Source organism: Schistocerca cancellata, chromosome 1, assembly GCF_023864275.1.
Source record: "Schistocerca cancellata isolate TAMUIC-IGC-003103 chromosome 1, iqSchCanc2.1, whole genome shotgun sequence".
Taxonomy (NCBI): Eukaryota; Metazoa; Arthropoda; class Insecta; order Orthoptera; family Acrididae; genus Schistocerca; species Schistocerca cancellata.
This window is the reverse complement of record NC_064626.1, coordinates 537,446,421-537,464,490: the sequence shown is the minus strand read 5'-3', so window position 1 is coordinate 537,464,490 and position 18,070 is coordinate 537,446,421. Positions and strand designations below refer to the sequence as shown.

The window sequence follows — 18,070 nt, the reverse complement described above, 5'->3', positions numbered from 1 at the left end:
AAAAGATCTGGGACACCTGGGCAAAAGATTTGATGAAGTATTGTTGAGTTTGAGTAAATTACTTGTTTCTTTACTGCTTAATGTGACCATAAAAATATTTTTCCTTAGGATAGTAATTTGCACAAACACCATACAGGACACAAACTTTGCCTTCTTGTTTCCATGGAGTTCCTTATTTTGGTGCAAAGCTCTTCAATAATCTCCTGATGTAATATACAGTAATTTAAAAGAAGAGAAACGGGAAAATTTATGTTAGCTGAATGGCAAGTAGGTATGTTCATTGCAAAGTAGCACAATATGTGTTTGTTGACCGCAGTATTATTGCACTCAGGTGTGAGGACACTTCAGTCAGCTTATCTTGGTATTCAACTAGGACATGTTGAACCACATGATACTATAGGCATAACTATCATGAAGTCATTCACAGTGTGATGTGTTTTCCATATGGCAGCTCTGTAGCTGTTTACTGCAACATCACTGTGTGTTTCCGATAACAGCCACGGGAGGCCAAGTGCAGTAATATTGTGATCAAGTTGTAGTGGTGTGTTGTATGCAGACCATTGATGTTGCAGATGTAGATGACAATTTTCTTTGAAAAGCGATGATGTATTCAAGTAAATATTTACGGAGTGGTGTGAGATAATGAGAGCCTATTTAATGTAATTGAGACAGTGTCAGTCTCTACAAAGTAGTGACTTTATCTCTTAATGTATTGGCTTAATGTTGCTGGCATAAGGTGAACAGCTTTAAAGAGCATAGTAATGGTTTATTGTCAGTTTAGTGTGGAAAATGAGTTTCTGAGAGTTACTGTGCTTTTGTTAATATGTACCTTCACTTGTTCCACATTCTCTCTTCCTTTTTTGTGGAATGAGGGAGCTATATCTGTTGCTGGTGTGTTATGTTTCACTGTTTGTGATGGTGCAGTGGTTAGTATACTGGATTAGCATTGGTACAGCAGTGGAACAAACAACTGTACAGCCTAGTTTTCCCTAGGTTGCTTATAGGAAATGTCAGCTAGGTTCCTTTCCCATTCCCATGCTTTGCCCAGTCCGAGCATATACTACATTGCTTATGTTCCCATTTTTGACTGGATGTTAACCCGTATCTTTTGTCAATTTTTTTTCTATTTTTTACGATACCCCTCCCCCCTCCTTACATCTTAGAGAGAGAGAGAGAGAGAGAGAAAATTTCAACAAGATCATATATTCACTCCCATACACCCATTTCTCCAGTTAATCCAATTTCTCAATGTCATATAATACCATCCTAATGCATCCTCCTCCCTCCCCCTCCCCCCTCTTACTCTTCCTCCCTCCTCCCTCTCTGCTCCATTTTCTTTCTGTAAAAAAATACTCAGGAGTGCACAGCTGCCAGACTTCGTGCTTGAGGCTGTTAATATTTGTGAGGTGACAGTGGAAGTTCCATATAAGTACTTTTTTTATTTTCCTCTTTGGTAATGATATACATGTGTGCATGTACATTATTGTTAGAGCTATGTTACTTGATCTCCTGGATGGTTTAATAGAAAGTAAGGCTGTCCATGCTAATAGTGGGAGATGGCACTGTCATCCTTGTTGAACAAGCCGTTGAAACCATACTATTACTGATGACATCAATTGCAACACGATCCATAAGTATTGTAACATTTTGGTTGGGCTAATGTGTTTTCTTTAGTTTTATATTAAATTCCTCAATTGCTGGAATGAATTACTAGATACAAATGCTCCTCAACATGATTCTTTATCTCGTACACATCTCATGATTTTAATTTCTAGCATGATACAGTGTATTAGGTTAAATATGTTTCCACTTGGTGTGTTCCCTGTCTTTTTTATAAAAATTTGTTGTTATAAATGTGTTGAAGTTATGTCATGTTCTACTGTGCAACAAATCTCACTTTTCCAAATTTCTCATCACTGCTGCTTTTGTGTAAAAATGTCTATATTGCTGATTTAAAACAAATCTCATTCCCATTCTTCACATTAAGATCTCAAAGTAAAATTTTCACTTCCTGTAAATATAGTTAATGCTTTTAAACTTAAGAGTTTATTCTGTAACTTAATTTTTCTGGAAGTTAAGAGATGGTCCATGTAGTCAGTAACACACATTGCTAAACAAAATGAGAAAATGATTTTTGTGTTTGGAGAGATATTGAAGAAAGGAATAAGCATCTAAAAACTCATCAAAATTTAAGTAATTACACATTGTTCAATGAAGAGGACTGCCCGCTCCCTTCTTGCACCAACTGGAACATTCAGTGTGCTTTTGGGTATTGATTGGTTGTGTCTGTGACATTTTTACACCAGGGGACCCAGATAAGGAAGGTTAGGAGTTAGTGAATACTGCCATAAGTGTTAATATTTGTAACTCTTGCAACAGATTTTTGACACCTATCTGTTATAAGTAAAATGAAGTTGTTCTTGGCTTCAAATTTGGGTTTGCACACTGTAGTGTTTCATGAGGCATGATCCTACTGGAGGTGGTATGCTCTTGCCTTTCTTTAGTCTTCAAACTGACTTACCCTGCCAAGAGGATCTACAGTTTAACTCAGACTCTGAAACACAGTGTAACTTCTCATTTTTCAAATTAACAAATCATTTACCTACTAGGTATTGAACCCTAGGCCTTTGAAGTAGTAGTGTGACACTAACTGTCGGAGCCACATGACAATGTATATTCTCACAGCATGACCATAACTTAACCATTTACTCATCCCCATCTCTTCTTGAGCAGTATTATAACAGGCACATTGATGACTTTATAAGATTTATTCTTCTTCTCACAAGTGAAACCAAATACTCACCGGTATTATTAGCCTCAGAAGATATTATATGGAACAGTCACTTAAGCACTTTGAGAAGATACACATTAGCTGAAGGAGAAGCTTTAAAAAGATTTGATGGTCATTTTACAGAACAGCAAAATGACTTTTTTCAAATTTTTCAGTGAGACCTTTGTAAAAGCTAGAAGGAATGGCCACTGGGATTTATGGGTATTGTGACCCACACACAATCTGGTTCGTCAGCTGAAGCGTGTTCATTTTTAAGGCTGTGCCTCTGCTGGCATCACTCTGCGTCTTGTGGATTTCGAAACCTCCCTGGTTGCACATTCAGTGTTCATTTAATGTAATGTCTCCCAAAGAAAACACTCCTTTAGTCTATCACCCAAATACAAAGAGGAAGTAATGTCATTCATGTAGCATAAAATTCCCCATGTTTCTTACATCCATGAATACATTATAAAAGTATGTACTGTTTCCAGACACAATTTTGTGAATCTAGGACTCAGGAATTTCGACTTCTTACCACCAAAGATTGTATTATACTTCAGTGTGTAAGAAAAGAGGAATTAAAACTTTCATGACATAATAGACTATTGTAGCAGCCTGAATAATGTTCATAGGTTGAATCTATCAACTCAGTTCTCATCTGGGATAAGGATGTAAATAATAGTTGCTAATAGAATGTGCTCAAAATACACTGACAAAAAAGATGAAGCATCCAGAATATATAGATGGATGTCAGTGAAATTTCATCTATGTGCACATGACAACAGGTATACAAATGATTGGCACTGCAGTTATCTGTGACAAGTAGAATGGCAACCAGAGAGTACATTAGTGTTCTTCATTTTATTGTTGTTATCAGGCTTGTTAGGGTATGCAGGATGAGTCACGTGAAACATTAGAACCTTTTTATGTCCTGAATGGTTACAGATATCGAAATGAAGTTTTCCACAGTAGATACTATGATGAAGGACACATCAAGGTTATTTGTGGCTAATGCTCTGAACTCGTATCAACCCAGATGTTGAAATAAGTATTTTTCTAATGGAACCATACACTCTTCATAATTGCATTCAGTAGCTCTTGGAAAGGCAATTACAGTGAAACAGCGCTTGCTAGTACTGTCGTAGAAACCTTTCACAACATAGTCTGACAAATGCAGTGAAATTTGAAAGTAATGTGGCCGGGAGTGGGCTATTGCGGTATAAACACTGCCCTGCAGAGGTCTCATTCCAGGCTTCATCATTATATACAGCAAGGCAGGCCTAAGCTACTTACACAAAACATCATTTCCTGTACGACATAGGTACAGAGTCAGCTATAAGTTTACTATACGGAGCTATGGCATATGCTAGCCTCTGGTGCATCAGATTGGGTTTAGGAAAACTCTTTCAAATGTGCATACATCTCCATGTTCTTGTGGAAATATATATAGTTTCATCAGGCAGTTTTCGATTACCATTTTAACAGCATTTGTTTGACACTTGTCATATGCAAGTGGCATGTCTAAGTTTGTATCATTGGTGTAAATGCTTACCTGCAAGAAATGCTGAAGCAGAAATGGTCTGCTGATAGACAACACAGCTGCTGCTAGTACTGCAGTGTCGACAAGTAAACAGTTGAAAGGCTTGATGTGACGGCGTAGCCTGGCAAGAGTGTGTGTAAAAAAACAATAGCCGATTTCAGCCAACTTTAGAAACTTTCTTGGATCCTTTTGTGAAGAGTTTCAGACTCTAATTAACAATCATTATATCACTGTACTCGTCTTCTTAAGTTATTTTGGATGCTGTTAAAAAGTATATAATTCTACTTTTAAAACTTATGCTGAAGATTCTATACTACATGTCTCTTAGTGTACTATCATTTGCCGCAAACCTCACTTCGAATCTGGAATCGTTCACACAATAAAGGGGATGTTATGTCTTATGTGACTCACCCCTTATTAGGGGCACAAACAGTAAGAGATGTTGAGCGATTGCTGTGAAGCACATGGAGATGCCGTGTTCTTGTGTGAGACGGTGTTATCAGCACCTGACAGAGTCTGAAAGGGGCCTCATTGTTGGTCTCCATTTGGCCAAATGGCACAGTATCCAAATTTCTGGGTTATTTAAACATGACAGTGGCCCAGTGTTTGGCTGCATGGGAATGTGAGGGCAGGCACACTCATCAAGGTTCCGGTCAACCATGTCTGACCACAAGAGAGTACCACCATATTGTGCACCACATGCAGTTAAACCCTTCATCTGAAATGCCATCTGGGAACAAGTAATGGACTTTCTGCAACATTCTGTGTCATCCCCTACCACTGAATGCAGATAAGCAGCAGTTGGACTAGGAAATTATTACCCCATGCATATGCTGCTATCAACACCACAACACAAGTTCCTACTTTCAGAGCAGTGCCTTGACTGGACTGCTGATGAATGGTGTCACATTGTGTTCAGCGATGAATTGCATTTGAGCACTGCAACATGTCTGCAGGTGTGGCAGCGGCCTGGGGAGAGATCCCATTCTTCAGTTGTTTTGAGGAGGCACAGTGGTTCTATCCTGGTGTCTTGGTGTGGGAAGCCATCAGATATAACTTCACGTCACAGTTGGTGGTGTGAGGAAACTCTGATGGCACGACGACATGTCATGGGCATCATGTGCCCTCATATGTTACTTCTGATATGGCAATATTGCGGTGCCATTTTCCAACATGACATTAAATGTCTGTATGGTACTGAGATTCTCTGGTGGCTGGCAAGATTCCCCGATCTGTCCCCAACAGAACATTAGTGGCACCAGCTCAGACTTCAGCTCTGTCCCAGTGCCAGTATTCAGAGTATCAAGTACCAGTTACAACAGTTGTGGTCCAGCTTGCCTCAGTAGAGGATATAACTGCTTTATGAAACTCCTCTCAACTGAATCAGTGCTTGGATCCAGGTCAGAAAAGGGGGGAGGGAGGGGGTGGCAGCGTCATATTGGTAAGTAGCCTCATACTGATACTGTTGAGTGCTTTTTAAATTTCACTTGATTTTTGTAATCAGTAACAGCCTCTGAACCCATGATGTTCCATTTTTGTTCCTTCAGCTCCTCTGGTTGCTTAACTTTTTCTTGGGAGGCCTACCCATGTAGATGGCATGGCATGGCATGGCATGGCAGGGTGCAGTGCTAGTCGCACAGAACTGCAGAGCTACAGCTAGTGAGTCTGCAAAAGATTCTACACTCCTGGAAATTGAAATAAGAACACCGTGAATTCATTGTCCCAGGAAGGGGAAACTTTATTGACACATTCCTGGGGTCAGATACATCACATGATCACACTGACAGAACCACAGGCACATAGACACAAGCAACAGAGCATGCACAATGTCGGCACTAGTACAGTGTATATCCACCTTTCGCAGCAATGCAGGCTGCTATTCTCCCATGGAGACGATCGTAGAGATGCTGGATGTAGTCCTGTGGAACGGCTTGCCATGCCATTTCCACCTGGCGCCTCAGTTGGACCAGCGTTCGTGCTGGACGTGCAGACCGCGTGAGACGACGCTTCATCCAGTCCCAAACATGCTCAATGGGGGACAGATCTGGAGATCTTGCTGGCCAGGGTAGTTGACTTACACCTTCTAGAGCACGTTGGGTGGCACGGGATACATGCGGACGTGCATTGTCCTGTTGGAACAGCAAGTTCCCTTGCCGGTCTAGGAATGGTAGAACGATGGGTTCGATGACGGTTTGGATGTACCGTGCACTATTCAGTGTCCCCTCGACGATCACCAGTGGTGTACGGCCAGTGTAGGAGATCGCTCCCCACACCATGATGCCGGGTGTTGGCCCTGTGTGCCTCGGTCGTATGCAGTCCTGATTGTGGCGCTCACCTGCACGGCGCCAAACACGCATACGACCATCATTGGCACCAAGGCAGAAGCGACTCTCATCGCTGAAGACGACACGTCTCCATTCGTCCTTCCATTCACGCCTGTCGCGACACCACTGGAGGCGGGCTGCACGATGTTGGGGCGTGAGCGGAAGACGGCCTAACGGTGTGCGGGACCGTAGCCCAGCTTCATGGAGACGGTTGCGAATGGTTCTCGCCGATACCCCAGGAGCAACAGTGTCCCTAATTTGCTGGGAAGTGGCGGTGCGGTCCCCTACGGCACTGCGTAGGATGCTACGGTCTTGGCGTGCATCCGTGCCGCGCTGCGGTCCGGTCCCAGGTCGACGGGCACGTGCACCTTCCGCTGACCACTGGCGACAACATCGATGTAGTGTGGAGACCTCACGCCCCACGTGTTGAGCAATTCGGCAGTACGTCCACCCGGTCTCCCGCATGCCCACTATACGCCCTCGCTCAAAGTCCGTCAACTGCACATACGGTTCACGTCCACGCTGTCGCGGCATGCTACCAGTGTTAAAGACTGCGATGGAGCTCTGTATGCCACGGCAAACTGGCTGACACTGACGGCGGCGGTGCACAAATGCTGCGCAGCTAGCGCCATTCGACGGCCAACACCGCGGTTCCTCGTGTGTCCGCTGTGCCGTGCGTGTGATCATTGCTTGTACAGCCCTCTCGCAGTGTCCGGAGCAAGTATGGTGGGTCTGACACACCGGTGTCAATGTGTTCTTTTTTCCATTTCCAGGAGTGTATTTACAGGTTACATCAGTAGCACTAATTACTTGGCAAATGCATATCTTCAAAATCAATAGCATTTGACTAGAATACCAGAGAAAAAGCATCACATAAACAATTAAGATGGCCACTCATAACAAACAAAGCACACAGCACAGCAGTCGACAGATAAGTTAGATATAGAAATGAGTCTGGTATTCACAATTTTGAACAGTGTGGTGAATTACCTTTTGCAGTTCATTTCATGTTTCTCTATTGTTAAAAGAAATGAGTAAACAATGTTTTCCAGAAATTTGGTGCACAGGTAGGTATTTCCTCCTCCTTCATATATCTGTGATATGTGTAACACAGAGTGTCAAATGCAGTTCTTACAGGATACAGTGTCCACGAAGAAATTGATAAAGAAGCTTTACAGGTCTCTTTCAATCTAAAAAGATTTATTTACTGTCTGGCCAAAACTCACATGTAAGTACAAAAAATTGGAAGACCGGAAGGTACAACATGGTAGTTTGCAGAAATAGTGCAGCTAGTATAGGAATGCATCAAAATACACAACTGTATGTAGAACAATGAGTAATATTTGAAAGCCACAATATTATACATTATTTCATGCTGAAATCACATATGGAAAATACACAGCAATGTTTGTATTCCTTCTGGGTCCCAGCCAGAGAGAAATATATACATGTATATTAGATATGACACCCTGCACCAAACAGTTTTTATAACTCTTTGTGACATTCAATTACTGTGATGTGAATAGTGAGCAGGTAGGATATATCAGACAAAATATTTCTTCCGAATTAAAATCTTCCATCACTAGCCTACAGAGATGAATTGTGCTTAACACTTAGTTTTAGTGAACAGATCATTGATATCACAATTCAGTCCAGATTTCATTCAAATACAACATAAATGCATCAGGTTGGATTCTTGTAGGAATTCATGTTGAACACAGTCAGTCTTATGAAGAGGCTTCTGAATGCAATTTAAACTGCATCCCAACTTTTGATGATGATTAGCAAAATTCCATGTATCATGATTGTTGAAGGATTTGGTGAACCTTCTTGTCTTTTCATTGTGGTCCTCATTTGGTTTTGTGATTTCAGTCTGATATTTATTCTACAGTGACTGATTTTGCGAGATTTCTTGGACAGTCAACATTGCAGCCACGCAAAACAGCTATATGGTATGACAGCAGTTGCATAGGAATAACTGTCAAGATCCCCTGAAGAAAGAAATACACACACACATTAATTACTGGCTACTACTGTCTGTTCATCTAGATGGTGAACTTGCTCTTATTACACACGTTACAATGTAAATGTTTCTGAGCAGTATGATCAATTAATTTTATATACAGTTGTAAAATAATTACCTGCAGACAATCCACAGTGCGAGGAACTTCAATTGCCCTTGACGCAAAGCTTTGTGTCTCCTTGTCACCCTTCTCACATATAACAATAGGTCGGCCTTCTCTTGCCGTTACTTGCTGAAGAGCATTCATGCACTTCTGTAAATCCATAAAGCAGAGTGAACAGAATATTACAAATTTAATCAAATCTGTTATAGTAGAAAGATGCTAATAAGTACAAATTTTATTTATGGACTTGTAAAGAATTTTGTGATCTGTATTTAATAACAAACATGAGTGCTGATGCTCACAGAATGTACATCTCCAAGCTAGATTATGCTCAATTGTGAAATTTTATTCTGTATTTGTACTCTTATCATGTTTTATATCCTATATTGGGTTTTGATTTCAGTATTAAGAACTGACAGCTGACAATATGAGAGGCAGAATATAAACAAATTACTGTTGTGTTTGTATGTGTATTTACTGTGTGGTGTGGACACAGTTTCTGCGCATTTCAAGTACAGAATAGTGGCTTTATTTTTATGCATTTGTGCATCTTTGCATTTATCAAATTTACTTAAAAATGACATGATAGCAGTTGCAATAAATAAATTTGACAGCTGTCCCCCTGCTCGCAAGTTAGAACTACTTGATCAAAAAGCAAAAAACAGAAACACTTTTGATATTACACAAAATTTGCCAGATAATGACTCTGCACTGGCCTATATTATTGTGGCAGCAAATAAGTGTTATGAAGGACTGAGGGACACAGTGAGTCTCCACTGCCAAAAACACAATTTGCATCTCCAGAGGATATTATGTTACATGATACCCATGATTTTTGTGTTATATCATACTATAACTGATTTGAGTTTTTCCACTCGACATCAATGTATCAAAAGTTAACAGAAGAAAGTAGAACAGGTACTTGGCTACCCTACCCCACTGCCATCAACAGGCATTTATCATTTCATTTTTGTCCAGGTTGCTTCAACCCCTGCCTCTCCATATTTTGTGTGACAATTTTGCATTTTGTAGTTTTCTCCTTCACCAAACACACCTCTGTTACGTATGTATGTCTTCTTTAAATTCGAGTTTATCTTGCTTTTTATCCCTGATTATAATGATTTCTGACTACTTTTCTTTACAATTCACGATATGAAAGGGCCTAGTAGTGTTAATATTTGGATTATTTCTATTTGTGCCCAACTTGGGTACCACCCACAAACAGAAAATTTTTTATTTTTCATTTTTTTTTAAATATACATTTCTCCTGTTTTTGTCTTGTAAGAGCTATAAGCAAATGAAGAGGACCCTTTGTGTTCCTCCTTATAATGACTTGTTACAGTATTGTATTCACTCATATTTAAAATTGAGATTTAATGTAAAATGCAGACTGAGTTTAAAATGATTCAAGTATATATTGTTATTTGTTTTCCCTCAGTTTTCATTACATCTTTCAGTTACGTAACTGTTTGAACGGTAATTTACAGGACCAGTAAAAATCACAATCACAAAATATGTGAGTAGTTAAACACTGATGTAACTGGTACTTCATCTGTTATTGATCTCTGCCTTGAAGTGTATTTTAACAGTGAAATTAATAAATTTTTGATAATATATTGTAATTGAATGTATAAAAAATCTACTCACCAAGCGGCAGTAGGACAACACGCATATTAAAAAAAAAGTCTTACTTATGCAGACGTGGTATTCCAATACAGTTGGAGAACCTCTGCAATGTTCTTTATACGTGAATTGTCTTGCCACCACTGGGTGCGTAGAGTTTTTTGTGTATCTAATTACATTTGAACATTATTTTGTAATTTATATTCAAACAATGTGTTAATGTATCGCATAGTCTCAGTAGATGCACACATTAAAATTGTGATCTGTCTCTAGTAGTACTGACTGACATATTTAAGATGAAAACACATTCTGTGAGCTCTGAACTCAATATCTAATATGCATTTTTTATTTCTACTTATGTTTTAGCTGTTCTTAGTGAGTAAAATACTTATATTCAACTTACAACGTATACAGGATCCCTCATAACAATCATTATGACAGGCATCTGTTTATCAACCAGGGCAAGTGGTCCATGTTTCAATTCTCCTGCCATGATCCCTTCACTGTGCATGTAAGTCAGTTCCTTCACTTTCTGTTACAAATGAAAACATTCAAATCACAATCATGAAATAAAAATGTTGGGGGGGGGGGGGGGGGAGGTGAAAGTGCGGGGCAGGACACTTCACTGAAGATAAGAGCTATAAATTACGAAGATGTTTTATAGTTAAGTTTTTCCATGAGAAACATTTAACAACATGGTAAGAATTAATGCCATTGTTTGTACTGTATCCATACATTATAATAAAAATAGCAATGCTCTTTATGAAGTTTACATAATGAGCTCCTCAAATATCATGTTGATTTTTTGTGCAGGGTCCACACCTACAGTAAACATTTGAAATGTTAAAACAATTCTTCCACCTTTGCCTGTTTCTTCTTTTGTTTTGTTCGTGAATCTTTCTCTATTTCTATCAAGAGGGAAATTCAACATAGAAAACTAGTAAATTATGAGACAGAATTGCTGGCCAGTGCATACCTTCAGGATGTAAAATAGTGTAGTACTGCCAGTAACACATATAAAAGTAAAAAAAACATGACACTATCCTAGCTTTAGGAATTGTGAGTTCCTTCCACGTAGCGTAATATCAAGTACAAACTAACATTGTGTTAACAGTGAAGAAATTGAAAAATACATTCCATAAAGAACACCCACTGGTGACATCACTGCCCACTGCAAGACTGAACTGCCTACATAGCCTTGGTCACTCACACATGTCTGTGCAGTGGCACTTTTCTCTGAGGTAGTTTGTTCGAGTCCTGGTAGTAGATGAAATTTTTGTTGCTAGTATTTTGCCAGTGAGGGGAGGAGAAGTGGTAGTGTAAAGTTTCTAATCACCACAACTTGCACCAATATCTTGGATTAAATTCCAAACACTCTTCGGAGTGTATAGTGAAGTGAACATGTGATGCTGTTGAGAGCTGTATGGCCATCAGAGGGGGACATTTAGTACGGTGGTCCACTTGGTGCAATTCAAGAGGACTAGACCTTGTAGTGGCATCATGTTTCACTTATCATCATCATCAAACACAAACACTATACTATACATGTATCCATTTCATTCATCCACACTCTGTTGTTGTTGTGGTCTTCAGTCCTGAGACTGGTTTGATGCAGCTCTCCAAGCTACCCTATCCTGTGCAAGTTTCTTCATCTCCCAGTACCTACTGCAACCTACATCCTTCTGAATCTGCTTAGTGTATTCATCTCTTGGTCTCCCTCTACGATTTTTACCCTCCACACTGCCCTCCAGTACTAAATTTGTGATCCCTTGATGCCTCAGAACATGTCCTACCAACCGGTCCCTTCTTCTCGTCAAGTTGTGCCACAAACTCCTCTTCTCCCCAATTCTATTCAATACCTCCTCATTAGTTATGTGATCTACCCATCTAAGCTTCAGCATTCTTCTGTAGCAATCCACACTCTATAAACATAAAATACTGGTTGGAATATCGACTATATTATGAAAAGGTAGTTGCACATTGAGTTGCAAACAGTCACAACGAAAAGACTTTTACAAAATTAAAATATATGGTTCCATACATCCTTTCAGGTCTCAAACATACATGATGTGTATATGCAAAATGAGGTAATGAATGAAAACTTTTACCAAGGTCAGGATTCGAACCCATGTCTCCTGCTCACTAGGCAGATGAGCTAACCACTATGCTACCCTGTCACAGTGACTTTGTTTGCACAACTGCGTGGACCACCCTTGCATGCCTCCCTCCTCAATCCAAATTCCCATTCATGCTCAAGTCCCCTTGGTATTTCTCCTAAACTTCATCAGCATTGCAGAGGCTCTCCAATTGTATTGGAATATCACCTCAGCACCTCAGCACCTTGGGTTCCTGCATGAAACCCAGACGTAGGTGCCTTTATCAAATACAACTATACATTTCCAGAGACGTTTTCAAGACTCAAATATCTATGATTTATACATGCAGACTGAAGTGGCAAATGAAAATTTGTACCTAGACCTGGATTCGAACCCAGGTCTCCTGGAACCACATAGTTTCATTTGATTAAAGTGCCTATGCCTGAGTTTCAGGCACAATCCCCTGTTGTGTCTTGTATTCCAGTACAGCAGGAGAGCCTCTACAATGCTGTTAGAGTTTAGTGGGAATACCAAGTGGGCTGAGGCATCAATGGGAATTTGGATTTAGGAGGGGGCATGCTGGGGCAGTCTGTGCAGCTGCGCAAAGTCACTGTTTCAGGGTGGCATAGTGGTGAGCACATCTACATAGTGAGCAGGAGGCCCAGGTTTGAATCCCAGCCTTGATACAAATTTTCATTAGTTGCTTCATTCTGCATACGTACATCATAGACTATTACGCATTTGAGCTTTTGGTCAAAGCCTTCTTCAGAAAGGAAAACACACAGATTCATACAAGCAAGCACAGCTCATGCACACATGACTACTATCTTCAGCCACTCTGACCAGAATGCAACTATGTCACATCAAATGGATGCAGCAATCCTGAGTAGGGTGGGAATGGGAGAAGGATAGCAGGGTGCAAGAGGGGGAGAGAAATAAATCCTGCCTGCTGGAGCATACAGGCACTAGATGGTGAAAGGAGAAGTCTGACAGGTGCAGTTTCAGGAGGCCATGGGGGAAATTGAAATAAAGCATGTTATATTCAACCACATGTGATGCCACGGTGTGGTCCATTTTGCTCTTGGCCACAGTTTGGATGCCATACTTCATCCGCTTGGACTTCTTTTTCTACGTCTTTTTCTTTTATCCAATTCCTCTCACAACTTAACACCTTCATCTGCCCATTTCCTAGTCATTTACCACTTCCCTAATTCCATTCCTGCCATAATGGATCCTTGCTACCTTTCACTGGATCCCATCCCTCCTTTCACAGTGACCTTCACCTTTTCAAATTCTGCCAGTCCCTGTCTCTCACAAACCTGTACTGCAAAAACATATCTACATGGCACAGGCACCCCAGAACCACCTCTGCAAGATACTGGTACTGTGTAGTCTCCACTACACACAGAACATCACTGCAATTGAAACCCTTGCACTCCAGTACCTGGAAGAGGCATTCCAGACACTCTCTTCATCAGTTATCCAGCCTACTGACATCCTACTGCCTCCTAGGGGCACCACTATCCAGCTACTATCCTACCTACAGTGTTCCTTCTCGTCAGCCTATCATAGCAACCAGAACCTGCCTAGCTTTTGTTTTCAACTTGCCACATCCTCAAAACTCCATACCAACATTCCAGTAAATCCAGGGCCAAAACAATCCCAGAACACTGTTATTAATTTTCCACCAAAGTCCTCAGCTCAACAGAAGTTCCAGTCCTATCCAAAGGCTTCACCTTCAGCCCTACTCCCAAAGTTAACCATCGTAGATTTATCAAAGATGTACTGTCCTTCTCCCAAACTTCTTTGCCACCAATCCCTCCAACCGAAGCCAGCATAATTCCAACATTGAGCGTTGTCTTCTAAATGCTCCCCAGAAGTCCACCAACCCAAAAATCCTGGACAGCCCACTGTACCTTCTTATTGTGTTCCCACTGAAAGAACCAACCCAAAAATCCTGGACAGCCCACTGTACCTACTTATTGTGTTCCCACTGAAAGAATTTTGGCCTCCAACCAATCACCCAAAACTAGCCTCCCACACCAAAGATACCAACCACTTCCTTTACTGACTCTCCACCATCCCCATCCCTTTACCTCCTAGTTCCCTACTTGTCACTGTTGATGACACTTCCCTATACACCAACATCCTTCATGCACATGGTCTTGCCGCTAAACACTGCCTCTCCCGACTTCCCTCAGACTCCAGACTCATTATCTTAGTCCTCATACACCTTACTAACTTTGTCTTAACACACAACTACTTCTCCTCTGAAGGGAAAGTAGACATACAAATCCACGTCACAGGCATGGGCACCCGCATAGCACTTTCCGATTCCAACATGTTTATGGGCCATCTAGAGTAAATCTTCCAAGCCTCCCAAACGTCTGGTCTGGTTCAGGTTCAGTAATGAGGTCTTCATAACCTGGACGCATGACCAAAAAACCCTGTCCTCCTTTCTTCACAACCTCCCCGTCTGCTTCAACTGATCCTCGCAATGCAACTCATCACATAGTGAAGGGATTGAATGGTGGAGAGGTACAATAACATGAACATAAAACTACTAGACACACAAATAAACACTTGTATGAGCCCAGTTACATTGTCTTCACACCGTGGCCAGACTGGACTATGTTGCCATGTGTTTTTTAGCTCCTAAGAACCAAATTACGTAGGTTGAACTAGTATGTTACATTTCTTGTTTGTGCGCTCTCCCACTCCCTAATGCTTAGACTACACAGTGAGTGGTTATCTTGATTAATTCAACTAATTTCAAGTCAGTGACGGAAACATAAAAATCACCCATCAAATTTTAATAACAACACTTTTCATTTCAAATTAAATAATGTAAATTTGAGAGGCAAATTCATCAGTTATAAGAAGTTTATGAGTGGCAAGATAGTCGTTGTTACATATCTTCATCAATACACCCATACTTTATTGTGCTTCTTCCCATTCAATTCATGTATGGAGCACATGAAGAATGATTAAGTACCTCTGTGCACACTTGAATTAGTCTATTCTTGTCTTCACTATCCCTATGGGAGCTGTGCGCACAGCAGTTTGTAGTACACTCCTAGTTTCATCATTTAAAGCTGTTTCTTAAAACTGTGTAAGTAGGCTTTCTATAAGTATCTGCCAGTTCAGATTCTTCAGCATCTATGTGACACTTCCAGACTGCTCAAACAAACAAATGAGCAGTTGTGCTGCCTTTCTCTGTGTACGTACAGTATCCCCTTTTAGTCTCATGAGTCGCACAAGGGTTATGTAAGCAGTCCCATTTGTAGACTGATGATGACATTTCCCTAGTATTCTACCAACAAACTGAATTGTAGTTTATCTATAACTGCACCTATGTGATCATTACATTTCATATACCTACAAATTGTTAAACCCAGGTATTAGCACGAGTTGAAAGATTCAAATTGTGACTCAGTCTCCATCTCTGTCTTCTTCTGCATACATACATACCACTAGCCACGGCATGGCAGAGGATGTCTTATAGCACTACCAGTCATTTTGTTTCGTGTAGGACTCGCAAATACAGTGAAGGAAAAAAATGACTGTCTGTATATTGATATTGTAGTCATAGCATAATACACTTTTTCATTTCGTGAAGTTCATAACTTTTCATGTCTGAACATTTAAAGCAAGTTTTGAATGTTCACACTTTGAAACATTATCAGTATCTAATTGAACATCTCTGCAACTTTTCTCGGGCATTATTCATAATAGATAACTGCATCATATACAAAAGTCTGAGGTTACTGTTAATATTGTCTGCAGGGGCATTAATATCCATCATAAATAGCAAGAGCCCCAACATACTTCCCTGGGGCACCTGAAGTTCCTTCTACATCTGTTAGAGGCTCTCCAAGGTAATGCTGTGTCCTCCTTACCAATAAATTATTAATCCAGTCACAAATTTCACTTACTACACCATATGATCATACTCTCGATAATAAGCACAGGTGTGGTACTGAGTCAGATTCAGAAACCAAGATATATTACATTTGTCTGACTACCCTGATCCATGGGTTTCAGTATGTCATGTGATAAAAGTAAAATTTGGGTTTCACATGATCAGTGTATTTGGAATCCATACTGGCTGCCATGGAAGAGGTTGTTCTGTTTGAGATAGTTCATTTTGTTAATGCTCAGAATATGTTCTAAGATCCTACAACAAATTGAAGTCAAGGATGTTGTATAGTAATGTAGTAGATCACTTCTGCTACTCCTTTTGTACCCGGTGTGACCTGACCTTTCTTGCAACTGCTGAGCGTGGTTTTTTGTTTAAACTCTGTTAAGGACTCCACTGGACCATGGAGCTTTGTTCGGTTTTAGTGATTTCAGCTGTTTCTCAATTTGTCACTGATCCTTGCAGTGATATGATAACGAAATTGGGGCAATTTTCATGAATTTTCCTTTGCAAACGAACATTTGAAAATGGAGTACAGGACTGCATTTGCTTTCTACCCTCAATTTCAGTTCCTGCCTTGTCCATGAGTGCCTGGACACTAACTTTGGTACCACTAACAGCATTTACATATCATCAGATTGGGCTTTGTGGGCGATCTTTTGATAATATCTGTTACAGTAGTTACTGAAGGCTGCACACATTAATCTAAAAAAATAGGCGTTACAAAAGAGTTCCTTCTATGGACAAAACAAAGTTAAAGTTAATTCTCCTGTATCGCTTTGCCTCACCTCACCTGATTACATGAATTTGTGTCCCATTCAATCTTTGCATGTGTTTATCCTTTTTTTCCCATAGTGTTCAATAATATTGTTGTTCCACAAATTAAAAAAAGAGGAATGACAGGAAAAGTTCCTTCGAAACACAAAAATGAAGGATGGTAGGAGAGATGAAAAGGAAGATAAATATGTAATCTGCATTCTGCAAAAAGAAAAGCTATCTTCCGTAATGACACTGATCACATAACATAGTGAAATTATGAAAGTAAAGCTAACAAATAACCACTAAACAGCTACAGTACTGTTGAATAATATGGATTTATATTCATGAAAAACTTAAACTCTCTCAGTATAAAGTTTGTAAGTACCTTCAAGGATATAAATTGTCATACACACTGTATTCTTTAACACACTATGTCTCTTTCCTACATGCACGTAGTTTTACAGATAAGATTTTACATTATCTATTAAAAGATCTGACTGAAGTAGCATTTATTCAGCTGTGTATTAGTTTCTTATTTTTGCCCAAATATCATTCTCATTAGTAACTCTATACCTAATATTATAGCTGTTGTGTATTGTGGTTCGTTTGTACTTACAAGGGCTCCCTCCATACAGGTTGCAAAGTTGTAACCTCGGCCCATAATCAGTAAAGATTTTTGGTGATACAGATCCTTGGCTAACTCCTTCACTTCATCATCGACTTCCAGAACTTCACGAATCTTTTCATCCAGATGTTTCAGTCCCTCAATGATCTGAAAGAATAATTTCTTTCTTAGAAGTATGAAATATAAATAGTGTTACGCTAGGCAAAATTATTGCTTCAGTGAGTAACTTGGGCTTGTGCCAGAATGCTCTGTGCGCTTGCTTACTAGATTTTACTTTGATTGCTTATT

General features: G+C 40.0%; 1 protein-coding gene across 3 annotated transcripts in view; it reads right to left on the bottom strand.

Annotated features, from left to right (window-relative positions):
• Positions 1-7,817: 7,817 nt before the first annotated feature.
• LOC126179592 (glutamine--fructose-6-phosphate aminotransferase [isomerizing] 1-like) overlaps positions 7,818-18,070 on the bottom strand; it is a 163,298-nt gene continuing 153,045 nt past the window's right edge. For all 3 annotated transcript variants that reach the window (XM_049924619.1, XM_049924620.1, XM_049924621.1), the window contains 4 exons: positions 17,774-17,929; positions 10,787-10,915; positions 8,776-8,910; positions 7,818-8,625 (listed from right to left, as the gene is read on the bottom strand). In XM_049924619.1, coding sequence (XP_049780576.1) covers positions 8,515-8,625; positions 8,776-8,910; positions 10,787-10,915; positions 17,774-17,929 — 531 coding nt within the window. In that variant the 3' untranslated portion in view covers positions 7,818-8,514. The remainder of the gene's footprint in view (positions 8,626-8,775; positions 8,911-10,786; positions 10,916-17,773; positions 17,930-18,070) is intronic.